This window comes from Eptesicus fuscus, chromosome 22 (genome assembly GCF_027574615.1).
Source record: "Eptesicus fuscus isolate TK198812 chromosome 22, DD_ASM_mEF_20220401, whole genome shotgun sequence".
Taxonomy (NCBI): Eukaryota; Metazoa; Chordata; class Mammalia; order Chiroptera; family Vespertilionidae; genus Eptesicus; species Eptesicus fuscus.
Window position 1 is genome coordinate 23,273,427 of NC_072494.1, and position 13,884 is coordinate 23,287,310.

At 37.3% G+C, this 13,884-nt stretch overlaps 1 protein-coding gene across 4 annotated transcripts in view; it reads left to right on the plus strand.

The window, feature by feature from the left end:
* The window catches only part of CEP350 (centrosomal protein 350), a 119,508-nt gene that overhangs the window by 30,279 nt on the left and 75,345 nt on the right, over positions 1 to 13,884 (plus strand). For all 4 annotated transcript variants that reach the window (XM_008145908.3, XM_054712289.1, XM_054712290.1 and 1 more), the window contains exons 8-11: positions 2,636 to 2,749; positions 8,108 to 8,254; positions 9,990 to 10,648; positions 11,410 to 11,531. In XM_008145908.3, the coding sequence (XP_008144130.2) occupies positions 2,636 to 2,749; positions 8,108 to 8,254; positions 9,990 to 10,648; positions 11,410 to 11,531 (1,042 nt within the window). The remainder of the gene's footprint in view (positions 1 to 2,635; positions 2,750 to 8,107; positions 8,255 to 9,989; positions 10,649 to 11,409; positions 11,532 to 13,884) is intronic.

A 13,884-nucleotide genomic window follows, 5' to 3' on the forward strand; every position in this document is an offset into this window, starting at 1 on the left:
CTGATCAGCCCTGATCGCTGGCCAGGCCTAGGGACCCTACCCATGCACAAATTTCGTGCACCGGGCCTCTAGTAATGTAATAGTTAAGAGCAAAGATTTTGGAATCCGCTTGAAAGGGTTCAAGTTCAGGCTCTGCCACTTATTAGATTGGCTGTGTATACTGCCTATGTTACATAACCTCTCTTCCTTGGTTTTCTCATCTGTAAAATAGGGATAAGAACACTATACCTCACAGGACAGTATCATTATAGATAATTAGAATGCTGTAGGTCAAAGAACTCTTAAAGAGGTTTGTCTGTTATACTCTTGTTATGGTAGATGAACTCTGTGCTCTTAGCTGACCAACCCATCCACTTGTATTTTAGATTCCATTTGCTCTTGTGTATTTAAGAACATTACTTTAGCCCAGTTTCCTTTCTTTTACATCATTAGGTTTTCCCCCTCTGCGAGGTCATGCCTTTCAACATACTTACTATTTGATAACATGCTATTCTCTCAGCCATCATAAAAGAACCCCTCTTTTGGCCCTGTCTTCAACTGCTGCCCTGTTTGTCTCCTGTTTACAGCAAAACTTAAGAAAGTTGCCCTATACTCATTGTCTCCAATTTTTCTCCTTCCTTTCACTCTCAAATCCTTTCTATTAGGTTTTTGCTCCTACTTTTCTGTAAACTACTCTTATCAAGATCATCAGCTACTTCCACATTGCTAAATCCAGAGTTTAATTTAGATTTGTCATCTTGATTTCTCACAACATTGGACATGATTGAAACTCTTTTAAAACTCTTCACTGGACATTTAGGATACCATAAATGTTTGGTTTTCCTCCTCAGTCTGATTGCTCCTTTTCAGTTTTTTTCTGATCTCTAAAAATTGGCATGTCCCATTCTTAGTATTTGGATCTGTCCCCCTCCCCTCCCCTCCCCTCCCCTCCCCTCTCCTCCTTTCCCCTTCTCTTTAAACTTTTATATATCTACATGCACATGAACTTGTCTCAGGGCTTTAAATATTTATTGTTGATGATGATTCTAAATTTATGTCTCTGTTCCAAACGTCTCCTCTGAACTCAGACTCTTACATCCAGCTGCTAACGCCACATCTTCTTTGGGATATATAATAGATTTCTTAAGCTTAATATATCTAAAATGGAGCTAACTAAATGGGGCCACTGTACACCCCTTAAACCTATTCCTCTGGTAGTCTCTCCACCTCAGATAATCCTATTCTTTTCATTGTTTAGGCCCCTTGGCCCCCATATTTCCCTCATAACTTATGTCTAATATTATCTGAAATGTATCTAAAATAAAACCGCTTAACCTGCCTCTGTCACTACCACCTAGCTCTAAGCCACCATCAGTCTCTTGCCTTGATTACTGCAGTTGCCTTCTAACTGGTGTCCCTGCTTCTGCCTTTCATCTGAGTCTGTTCTCATCACAGCTGTTAGAGTAAGCTTGCTAAAATTTAATTGAGATTATATCAATCCTTTGCTCAAAATCTTCCAAACCCTTTCCATCTCATTCTTGAGTGAAACCTGAAGTTCTTAAAATGACCTATAAAGCCCTACATGATCAGTTATGTCTTTCCCCAAATTATTGCAACTTTTCTCTTTCTTCACTTCATGCAAACTGGCCTCCTGCTGTTTCTTAGACTTTTGGTATGCTCCTGCCTTTGACTCATACTTACTTCCACTTTGCCCAGAATGCAGAGCTCTCTCTCTCTATTTTAAAGTATATTTATTTATTTATTTGTAATGGAGGTTAATTCACACACACACACACACACACACACGTGAGCAAAAATAGGTTTATAGTTGTGAATACGTGAAACAGAGTTTATTCCTGTATTATTTATTAATTATTGTATTATTTATTTGTACTATATAAAACTACTTTTGCCCACCCCTGTATATATTCCCAGATTAGAATTGAAAAAATTAGTGAGTAGTAATTTGTATGTGAAATACTTGACATATTTCACTAACATAACTATAAAAGGGCCTAATTTAGGAATATTAAGTATTTTGCCGAAACCGATTTGGCTCAGTGGATAGAGCGTCGGCCTGTGGACTGAAGGGTCCCAGGTTCGATTCCAGTCAAGGGCATGTACATTGGTTGCGGGCACATCCCCAGTGGGAGGTGTGCAGGAGGCAGCTGGTTGATGTTTCTCTCTTATTGATGTTTCTGGCTCTCTGTCCCTCTCCCTTCCTCTCTGTAAAAAATCAATAAAAAAAAAGTATTTTATGAAGTTTTATTCCAGAAGTTCATTAATATCTCAGTTACATAGGAATTTTTAAACGAAATTGGAATCTCAGAAAGTGCTTATCTCTTGAGATTCTATAAATGCTGTGGAACCTGGGCTGGAAAGCATTACTGTTGAAGTTTCTTCCAGTTTGTGGAATTGAGTTACATTTCCAAGTATTTGCTGAAAAAAATAAATACAAAGATTTGGAACCTAACGGCGGAGTAGTGGTAATCCTTAGACCTTTCCATAAGAGGAATTGGCATTGGTAGCTTATGGGTCATTGCAATAGCCTTAGTGGAGAGTTATATAGTTTATATTGATTTTTCATACTGGGGGGAGGACGAGTAGGTGGGTAGAAATAATTGTAATATTTGCTGTAAATGTTTCTGATTTTCAGAAGACATCTCTATGAAAGAGAAACCTGCTGAAAAAAGTAAAGAGAAGAAAGTGGTCAAGCCAGTACGAAAAGTCCAAAAGGTAGCACAGTTTTCAAGTCCAGAATGCAAAACAGGTTAGTTTTCTCAATATCATGTACCTCCTAAAGTTAGATATTACTGAAATGGTATCTACATGGAAATAAATGTTTGTTAACCAGATATTCTCATTGTTTGGCACATATAAAAATGGAATACAGTTTATATATCACTAGAGGCCCGGTGCACGGATTTGTGCACTGGTGGGATCCCTTGGCCTGGCCTGCGCCCTCTCACAGTCTGGGACCCCACCAGTGCACGATCAGAGCTGGGGAGGGACCATGGGAGGACTCTAGGGCATGTCCTGTCCATCTTGCCCAGTCTCGATTGGCCAGACCCCAACAGCAAGCGAACCTACCAGTCGGAGTGTCTGCCCCCTGGTGGTCAGTGCACATCATAGCTACGGGTCGAACAGTCAAATGGTTGCTTAGGCTTTTATATATATAGATTATTTTGTGTGTGTGTATTTGATTGGCATAGCATAGCCTACATGTATTTAGAATGTATAGTTTGATAAGTTATCATATACTAGTATGTCTATACCCATGAAGCCACATGTTCACCGTGATACTAAACACATCTATCACTCCCCTAAATTTTTTTCAGTTATTTATAATAGAAATTAATCAGATGAAAGGTAATGATTTTTATGCAGTGAACTTTTATATAGAAAGGGATGGCTTTCTATATAAAAAAATTTTATATATGGGGACTGTCACTAAGGAAAGTATGGCAGTCCATGCCTGTAGTGGTCAGGCTGGGCTCTGAGTTGATCAATACTGTGAAAAAGAGAATTCCCTAATTCCATAGTGATCAACATTTTAGGCTCTATCCATATTGCCCAGATTTATAACCTAGCTTTGGTCCTTTGGTAAATGAGTTAATTTTAGTGTCCTTCATTTTTCCCATATGTAAAATGAGAAGGAAGTAGTACTTTTCACGGAGTTGTTGTCAGAACTAAAATAATGCCTAAAAGGACTCAATGTAGTACTTTGCATATGTATGGTAAGCACTCAAATGTTAGGAATAATTCTATTAATTATTATTATTATTTCTGATTATACTGAAAATGGCTATTTATGTCACTGAGTAATTTGGGCCAAGGGAGAGTGGAGAAAGTTGGGAGCTTGTCACTTTCAGCTTGGAGACATTTTGAATCAATCATTCATTCATTATGCATATATTTTTGAGCACTTGCTATATGTGAGTATTGTGCTATACTTGCTTAGGCAGTACAGTTGTAAGCAAGATGCACATAGTCCCTGCTCTCCTGAAGCTTATAATCTTGTCAGGAAAACGGTAATACATAGTTAGAATAAAGTGTGATGAATGTATGATAGGGGGTGTGCAAGATCTGTGGGAACAAAGAGCAGGAGTGATGGGGCACAGGGTTTTGACCAGGCACTTTATTTCTGGTCATAGACTAATTAATAGAGTGGCAAATAACATATTTTGTGACACCCATTGTTAACTCTATCTGTCAGAAGAGAATGACCCTCACTGTATACAAATAAAAAATTTTTTTATGGGAGCATGAATTATCTGAATGTAAACTAAACTAATTCTTAAATTAAAAAAACAAGGTGCATGAACATAGCTGGTTTGGCTCAGTGGATAGAGTGTCAGCCTGCAGACTGAAGGATCCCGGGTTTGATTTCAGTCAAGGGCACATGCCTGGGTTGTGGACTCAATCCCCTGTAATAGGCGTGCAGGAGGCAGCTGACCAATGATTCTCTCATCATTGATGTTTCTCTCTCTCCCTTTCTGAAATCAATAAAAAAAAAAAAATAAGGCATGCTATTTTTCATGAGATATTATGTAATACTGTTATCAGGGGCATAGTTTGAAATGAAACACTGGAACTACTATAACTTTTGAACACTGATCTTGGATTATATTTTTCCAGTTTGTGGTAGGCTAATTCCTATGTGTGCACTGGGGCAGTAACTGAGACAGAGTCATTAAATGTGCAAAAGCTGTATTAATAGTTTATCTATAGTGAAAGTCCTCTTTTTCTACCAGTGACTGCATGAGACTATTCCAGAAAGCCAGAATTCAGAAATAACCAATGAAGATATTCAGAAGCCAACATTTATAAATAACCTCCAGTATATTTATGGTTGCTTGTTTTTGATTCAGAAAATTAAGCTGAAATTGAAGGGAGGCCTGTTCTCTCATTTTGCTTAAAAGCATAAAGTTTTTTATAACTAAATTGAGCAATAGATGTAAAATCTTTTAAATATTTTAGATAGACTGTTTAAGGTTAATAACAAGTTGCAAAAACATTTTTTTCTAAAATAAATAGCACACATTTATAATTCATGTTTCTTCATAATAGATGTTTTCATTAAAACTATACTTGCATTTAAACTTTTAAATTAAAGTCCCATTTAAAGAAACTCTAAACGGAATGTCTTTTATTATAAACTAGAGGCCTGGTGCACGAATTTGTACACGGGTGGGGTTCCTTGGGGTTGGCCTTCGGGAATCTGGCCGAAACACACAGTCCAATGCTACCTGCTGCTCCTGCCTGCCGCTCCCACTCATCCTGGCCCCACTGCGCCTACCTCCGACTCGCGCCCAGTCAGTCCCGATCAGGAGAGGCTTGCGTCGCTGCAGCGGCCATAAGCCCTGCATCTGGTGCCCATCTGGAGGGAGGTGAGGGGGGCCAAGATGCAATTGGTCATCCGGGCGGGCAGTGGGATGCTCTTGGCAGCCTGAGATCCAGATCTGTCCTGCTGACTTTTGCGCTGGTTGTTGGGAGCCACCTGGCAGCCGCTTTTATATTGTTTCTTCCTTGTGGAGCATCTAAGGAAGGAAAGCAGCTGTGATGCCCGAGGCTGCCTTCCAGGAGGCTGGCAGCGCTGTCAGGATTGGGCCTGGCCTGTTCTCCAGAGATAGGACCTGGGAACTATTGAGGGAGGGAGTGGCTGCCGCTGAGCTGGTGGGCCACCGGGACGGGTCAGTCAGCTGAATGGCGCTCCTGCTTAAATGTGCTTATTTAATATTACTCTCCCTCCCAAATGGTGCTCCCACATAAATCTGGCAATCTGGATAGAGCCTACTAGTATTTTTACTTACTTGGTTGAGCATCTGCCCCTTGGTGGTCAGTGCGCATCATAGTGATTGGTTGTTTGGTCCCTTAGGCTTTTATATATATAGATACAATTAAAATAGCGTCACAGAAAGCTTGAAAAATAGAAGAAAACACAGAAAAACACTACCCTTAGTTAAATAAAGTACTAGTATTATTTTGTGTACTTCCTTACAATAGTTTTTTTTTTTAATATATATTTATTGATTTCAGAGAGGAAGGGAGAGGAAGAGAGAGAGAGAAACATCCATGATGAGAGAGAATCATTGGCTGCATCCTGCACGCCCCCTATTGGGGATCCAGCCCGCAACCCTGGGCATGTGCCCTTGACTGGAATTGAACCCGGGACCCTTTGGTCTACAGGCCGACGCTCTATCCACTGAGCCAAACAAGCCAGGGCCTTACAATAGTTTTAATATCATAATAATATGTGATTGTAGTCATAGCATATATAAAATTTTATCTTTTTCTCTTAGAAGCTTTCTATAGAACATTTTTGTTATATCTTATGGAAATTGTGATTTGAAATGTCCACGTAGTACTCTATCTAGTAGAAATCTAGTTTAATTAACCATTCACCATTCTTCAATATTTAGGTTAATTCTTATATAATAACTAGTAGCTCTGCACACAAATCTGTGTGCCAGTAGGTCACTGCCACCCTCCTGTAGCTCTCTGCCCGCTGCCCTGCCCTCCTGTAGCTCCCCCTCCGCCTCCCCTCCTAGCTTGCTGCCCTGCCCCCTCCTGTAGCTCACTCCCTCCTGTAGCTCTCCGCCTCCCGCTTGCTTGCTGCCCTGCCCCGTCCTGTAGCTTTCCGCCGCCCACTTGTAGTTTGCTGCCCCACCCTCCTGCAGATCCGTGATCCGGTCATTACCGGTTGGTTGTTACACCTCAGGGCATAACAGATAATTAGCATATTTCTCTCTTATTATATAGGATAATACAATGAACATTTTCATTTGTTTTTTTCTTTCTTTTGTATTATTTTTACTAGATATCATGCTATTATTTACATTATTTGATCAAGGTGAATGAGCACTTTTGGGGCCCCTGACACATAATACTGTTTGTTGTGTGTGTGTGTGTGTGTGTGTCTGTCTCTGTGTGTGTGTGTTTGTTTTAATATGTATTTTTATTGATTTCAGAGAGGAAGGGAGAGGGAGAGACAGATAGAAACATCAGTGATGAGAGAGAATCATTGATCGGCTGCCTTCTACACGCCTCGCAGCAAGGATTGAGCCCACAACCCAGGCATGTGCTCTTGACCGGAATTGAACCTGGGACCCTTCAGTGCACAGGCTGATGCTCTATCCACTGAGCCAAACCAGCTAGGGCTATTGTGTGTTTTTTAAAAAGAAACTGTACCCACTTATATATATATATATGTTTTATACCCACTTATATTTCAACAAGCAATGCATAACTAGAATGATTTTATTATAATTCTACCAGCAATGACTATGAATGTAGAAATCATTTTTCTAATTTAATTAGGTTTAAAGGACTATTTTATTATTTTTATTCCATTTCTTATATTACTTTGCATTTAAATATATATATTTCATGCTTATTTTTTATGGTTCCTATTTTATAAACAGTCTTTTATATCATTTGTTGTTTTTAAGTTACTGTCTATTTTGAGATGATGGTCTAGTTTTAATTTTTTTACAATCTGAAAATAGTAAATGAAAAGATTTTCTCCTGGTAAACAGCTGTATTTACTAGAACATTCTTTTATTTTTATGAACATTTATAATTGGGATAATTGAAAATGTTAATAGTACTTGTTTAATGTCATTATTTTACGCATAAAAATGTAGTGTGTAGTTTTGGTATATATCTGTGAAATTTAATGTGAAATTCCCTGTAATATCATCACCTCCAAAGGTAATCACAGTTAACTGTTATATGTTATATATTTACTCAAATTTTTTTTCTGTGCTTAGATTAAGTTCAGCAAACATACATTTTACCATGTGCCAGATACTGTGCTAGTGTGGATATACCAAACACTTTTATAGTTAACGCATATTTTTGTTCTGTGGAAAAATTGTTGGATTCTGTGACCTAGTTTTTGAGGTTTCAGTTATCATTATTAATATTTGATACTTAACTGTGTGTGGGTACATCAAGATTTAAACAGACTTCTTTGATTTTGGAGACTTAGGGTTAAAAAGTAGATTATAAATCTTTGGACTTTGGCATAAGATAAGCATTAAGAATATTAGAAAACCTGTATGATTGAGTAGATATACTTTTTACAACTAAAATTTAAATTTTAAATTCAATGCTTATATTTTAGGTAGCAGTCATCTGATAAGCACATCTTCTTGGCGAGATGGACAGAAATTAGTAAAGAAGATTCTGGGACCTGCACCCAAAATGGAGCAAAAAGAGCGAAGAACAGTATCAAGTGACAGAAGTGGAAGAGAAAGAACTACTAAATCTGGTAAGTAATCGAATTATTACATTATCTGAATAATTAAAATTTGCTTATGTAAGTACTTAAAGAGGGTGAAAATACTCTTTTGGTAATGCTTTATGACTTTGCTTTATATGTAAAATTGTGAATGTAGCTCAAAAAGGAAGACGTTCTATTGGGCTTGTCTATGGATAACTTCTACACAGAGGTGTTATGGTGATCTCTACTAAGAATTTTGTTTATGTTATATTTATTATATTTAGCTGTCATTGTGAATATCAAAGCATCATTTAATCAAATATTAATAGACTTTTTAGGAACCTTAGGAAAATCAAATTCAATTTCTCTGATCCCTGTGTACACAAACACAGGCATACATTAAAAAGGTTCAGATCTTTTATTTGGCAGATTAGGAAATAAGCCCTGAGAGAGAACTGGGTATCTAGGCAGTGGGTAGCAAAATTTGATTAGGATCCACAACTCCTTAGTTTGACCTTTGATTCCATTACTTTTCTCTTTTTGAAATTCTTTTTGAATGCTATTTGCAGTAACTAGCTACTTTTTCATGAATGCTAAGTTTGGAAAATGAAATATTTATACCTATAGGCCAGCTTTCCTTTTCAGCAGCAAAATTTGCCTTACTTTGAACTTCTGGAATGGATTCAGTAAGAAATGCAATTGCAGCTATAATTTGGTATATAGAAGTTAATATATCCTTTGTATTTGCTTCTCTTCACTTTCATTTAGCTTATAAATAAACTCACATGCATTCTTAGTCTAAAAGTAAGCCACATCAACAAATATCTAGATGATAACATGATGTTTTTCTATATATTTAATTTTTTCTGTCACTCTTTGGAGAGTTGTGGCAGTGTAATGTTGGTTTTTTTAAATCAAATGTTTGGGAGTTTGGAAGGGAGAGTAATCCTATCTAATAAAAGAGTAATATGCAAATTGACCATCACTCCAACACACAAGATGGCTGCCCCCATGTGGTCAAAGATGGCTGCCCCCATGTGGAAACAAGATGGCCAGCACAAGATGGCCCGCAGGGGAGGGCAGTTGGGAGGGATCAAGCCTGCAGGGGAGGGCAGTTAGGGGTGACCAGGCCTTCAGGGGTGACCAGGCCTTTAGGGGAGGGCAGTTAGGGGCAAACAGGCTGGCAGGGGAGCAGTTAGGCATCAATCAGGCTGGCAGGGGAGTGGTTAGGGGGTGATCAGGCTGGCAGGCAGCAGCGGTTAGGGGCAATCAGGAAGGCAGGCAGGTGAGCAGTTGGGAGCTAGCAGTCCTGTATTATGAGAGGGATGTCCGACTGCCCTAAACGGGCAGTCGGACATCCCTTGAGGGGTCCCAGATTGGAGAGGGTGCAGGCTGGGCTAAGGGACACACACCGCCTCCCCCTCCCCCGTGCACGAATTTCGTGCACCAGGCCTCTAGTATTAAATAAGCACATGAGAGAGAAATAATAATTTTCCATTAATAGTTAAATATTCACATCAAAAATATCTGTCCTTATTTCAGAAATATTAAAAGATGCATTTTTCCTAATGCCAAGGAAGCATAGTGTTTCAGAATATAGAAATTCTCCTACTGATAAAAAAAAAAAAGATGTTTTTGTTTCCTTCCTATAATATTCTTTAGAAGACTTTATACAATATTTAAATTAGAGTTTAAGATACAGGGATATTTTCTCACTGAATGCAATAAATTTTAGGAAAGAATACAGAATTTTAATACATCACTAACAGTTCATCCTTTGCAGGAAGTCATATTGGAAGAGCAGAATCTGATCCCAGGTTGAATATTTCACATAGACATCTTCCACGAAACTCAGAACGTTCAAGAAGTAGAGCTCGGTCTGAAAATAATATAAAGAAATTAGCTCCATCTCTTCCAGATAATAAACAGGAGGAAAATACTGCCTTAAATAAAGACTTTTTACCTGTTGAAATTCGTGGAATTCTTGATGACCTACAGCTGGATTCTGCAGTTCAGGCGGCAAGGCAAGAGGCAGGAGAGTTACAAAATCAGAAGTCATCAGCACCAGTACAAGCTTGGAGGAGTCATAGCCCAGTAAAAAGAAAACCTGACAAAATAACAACTAATGAAGATCCCCCTGTTATTTCTAAAAAGCGCCACTATGACACAGATGAGGTACGACAGTACATTGTTAGACAGCAGGAGGAAAGGAAGAGGAAGCAAAATGAAGAGAAAAAGGCTCAAAAGGAGGCCACTGAGCAGAAGAACAAACGATTACAGGAGCTCTACCGGAAGCAGAAAGAAGCCTTTACTAAAGTAAAAAATGTGCCTCCTTCTGAGCCATCAGCAACTAGGCGTCTACAGGAAACTTACTCCAAATTGCTACTAGAAAAGACCTTGCTTGAAGAGCCGTCTCATCAACATACTATGCAGGAAACACAGGTAATAGTAGTGGCAGAAATACAAAGGGAAGTAATTTATGGTTAGGAAAAGTTTATTTGGTGTACTATTTAAAAATTCCTGTATGCAACATTCCTGTATGCTCAGGCAAAATTTGTAATGATGGCCTTTCATGAAATTTATTGTATATGAAGAGTTATTTGATAAATATGATTGACCGTAAGTTCTCAATTGGAGATTTACTATTTCTCTGTTACCGATCTGTTCCATCTCATCATTCATTGCTAGTTTTCATTGTATTACTGAGCACATGAAGTTAAATTATGATAATGAAAAGCCTAGTTTTGTGATCTGTGCTGAAATTAGAGAATATTCTAGTTCATTGTAGTAATTTTATGAGTATTGCTAATGTTTTTAAAAATAATAGTAACATTAAGTGTGTACCATTTTAAAGGTTTTTACAGACTTAGCTTTGGTAAATTTTCACAAGTCTGAGAAGATGTAGATACTACTAGTATTTTTACTTATCTGGTGAAAAACAGGTTTAGAAAGAGTATAATATCCTCTAAATTATGCAGTTAATATTAGGTTCCCTTGTTGGATTTCAGGTATAAATTTGCTATTAATTGTAATGGCTGTTTTTAAAACAAACTAAGTTTAAATGGGTTTTATTTGACAGGAAAAAAAACCCCTACATATCCTGAGTTTTGTAAAGGTGAAATGATTTAATATTTGTCCCATGTATTCCCTGAATATATCTTTGTGATTGGAGTCAGATGCATTTGATGTCCTTTTTCTTCTAGACCAGACCAGGGTATCAGCCATCTGGAGAATCTGACAAAGAAAACAAAGTGCAGGAACGTCCCCCAAGTGCATCTTCCAGCAGTGACATGTCCCTGTCAGAACCACCACAGCCTCTTGCAAGGTAAAAAGGGGAGAATGAAAGGTGATCAAGGGTCTATCTTCCATCAAATTTAGTATAGTGGTCTATGCTCAGTTAATTTTGTTGACTGACCTGTGTGAACAAGAGGTTTGTTTAGAAATTGGTTTATATCTTCCAATGGAGACTTAAGCATGGTTACACTTCTACTTACTGCATCTTCTATTCTATTCAACTTTTACCTATCTTTTAATATCCAAAGTAAATGTCAGTTCCTCCTGGGGATTACCTGCAAACTCTTGCTATGAACTAAACACAATAAAAGTTTGTTGGATGAATGAATCACAGTGAAATTAATATTTTAAAGTATTTGTAGTAAATAATTTTTTAGAAGCACTTCTGTATCCATTAAATCAAAATTTCTTCATACAGCATATCAGTTTATTCCTCTTACCTCTCAAAAATTATATTTAGAGATGTATGTGAACACATGAATAAGGACTAGGAAGAGATTTGATTTAATACCAGATTGGTGATTGAGGGCCATTTTACCTTAAATTTCTGTAAAAACATTTCTTGCGCTGTAGTATATTGATTGCAATAAATTTTGAAAAACTATTTTGCAGTCAAGTTAAGGTGATTTTTGAGCTTACATGGTTATAAATTATATTTTAAAATAACCATTTTGGAAAGACAAAGAGATTTTGATATTCTTCTTTGAGAGTGCACATATAAAAATCAAATCACTTTCCAATTTTGGGTTAATATACATGGTTCTCCCCCTCTAGTAATACTGATAAAAATGGCTAAAATTTATTGATTACTTGCTAGGTCCTGGGCACAGATCTGAGTATTTTGCACATGGTATCTTATTTAATCCTTATAAAATTTTTTGAGTTAGGCACTGTTATTCCTGTCTTATGAAAGAGGTAATTGAGATCTAGACTTTAATTAACTCTCTTTTAAAATATCAAAATGTTAGTGGTAGAAATGTATTTGAACTTAAGCCATTTGATCCCAGAAGCCTGTACTTTTACCCACTTTATACACTACCTCCCAGTAAGTGAAGTGCTTCATATGATTAGTTTAAAGTTGTAAATACATTTCAAATTTTAAGCTTAAATAAACTTACATTTTTAAAAATTTGAATATTTATAGGTAGGTATACTCTCCAGTTTATACCAGTCCCATTGTTGTTGTCAGATATATCCTGCTGGCTTCATATCTTCAATTTTTACCTTGTCTTGTGTTTCCTTCTAGCTCTCCACAAGTCACCCAGTATTAAACAAACCAAACATAAAAAAAATCTATTACCAAACTTTATTATTTTACACACATTTCTCTCCTTTTTTTTTTTTTTAATCCTCACCCGAGGATATTTTTCCATTGATTTTTAGGGAGAGTGGAAGAGAGAGGGGAAGACAGAAACATCGATGTGAGAGAGACACATAGATCGGTTGTCTCCTGAACAAGCCCTGACCCAGGCCTGTGCCAGGGAGAAGCCTGCAACCAAGATACATGCTCTTGACCAGAATCAAACCCGGGACCCTTTGGTCTGCCAGTGGAAGCTAGGGCTTCTCTCCTTACTTTTAATATCAAATTATTTGACTTGTGATAGCTAACCTATTGCCGTCACTTTCCTCTCTACCTGGTCCTTAGCTTCCCCATTCCTATTAATAGTTTTAACACATTTTAGTTACTTAAACATGGCATTTCTTTTCTTTGCTTTTCATTTTTCTTGATTCTTCATTAGCTACCTGGAAAACTCCAAATTACTTAACCTGATCTTGAAGACCTTGAAAATATAGCTCAAAAGTTAAATTTCCTTGGCTAGCAGAGTTCCCTGTCTACACCCTATTAAACTTTATATATCTTTGTATTAGTAGTTAACACTGTATTTTAGCTGTTTATTAGTCTCTAAGCCCTGCTAGATCTTGAAAAATCAAAGAGTAAGGATTAAGTCTTAACTGGATTACGTCTTTTCATTTTAGTTTACTCCTATTCCTCTACCATCAACATAGTACCTGCCAAAAAATTGGTATTCTAAACAGTTGAATTTAAATAATTTGTATTTTTGCTCAGCAGTACTTTTATATTTATAACTTCCTTTGCATTCCTGTTACTACCAGCTTAGTTTGGGCCCTAATAACCTCACACATTGCATTTGTAAGAATCTATATTCACTGGCATAGAATCTATGCACCAATCTTACTTCTATTTTCATAGTAGTCCTTCAGTATAAAAGAGTGCTACAACATAACCTCCAAACCTAACCTGACATGACATGTTTTTCTGTTTCATCATCACCCTGGTTACCCTCCTACAAATGATTTTTTTTTTAAACTTAATTGGCAGGACTTCACATTTATCTGTACTAGTTTGGTTTAAGGTTGCAGCC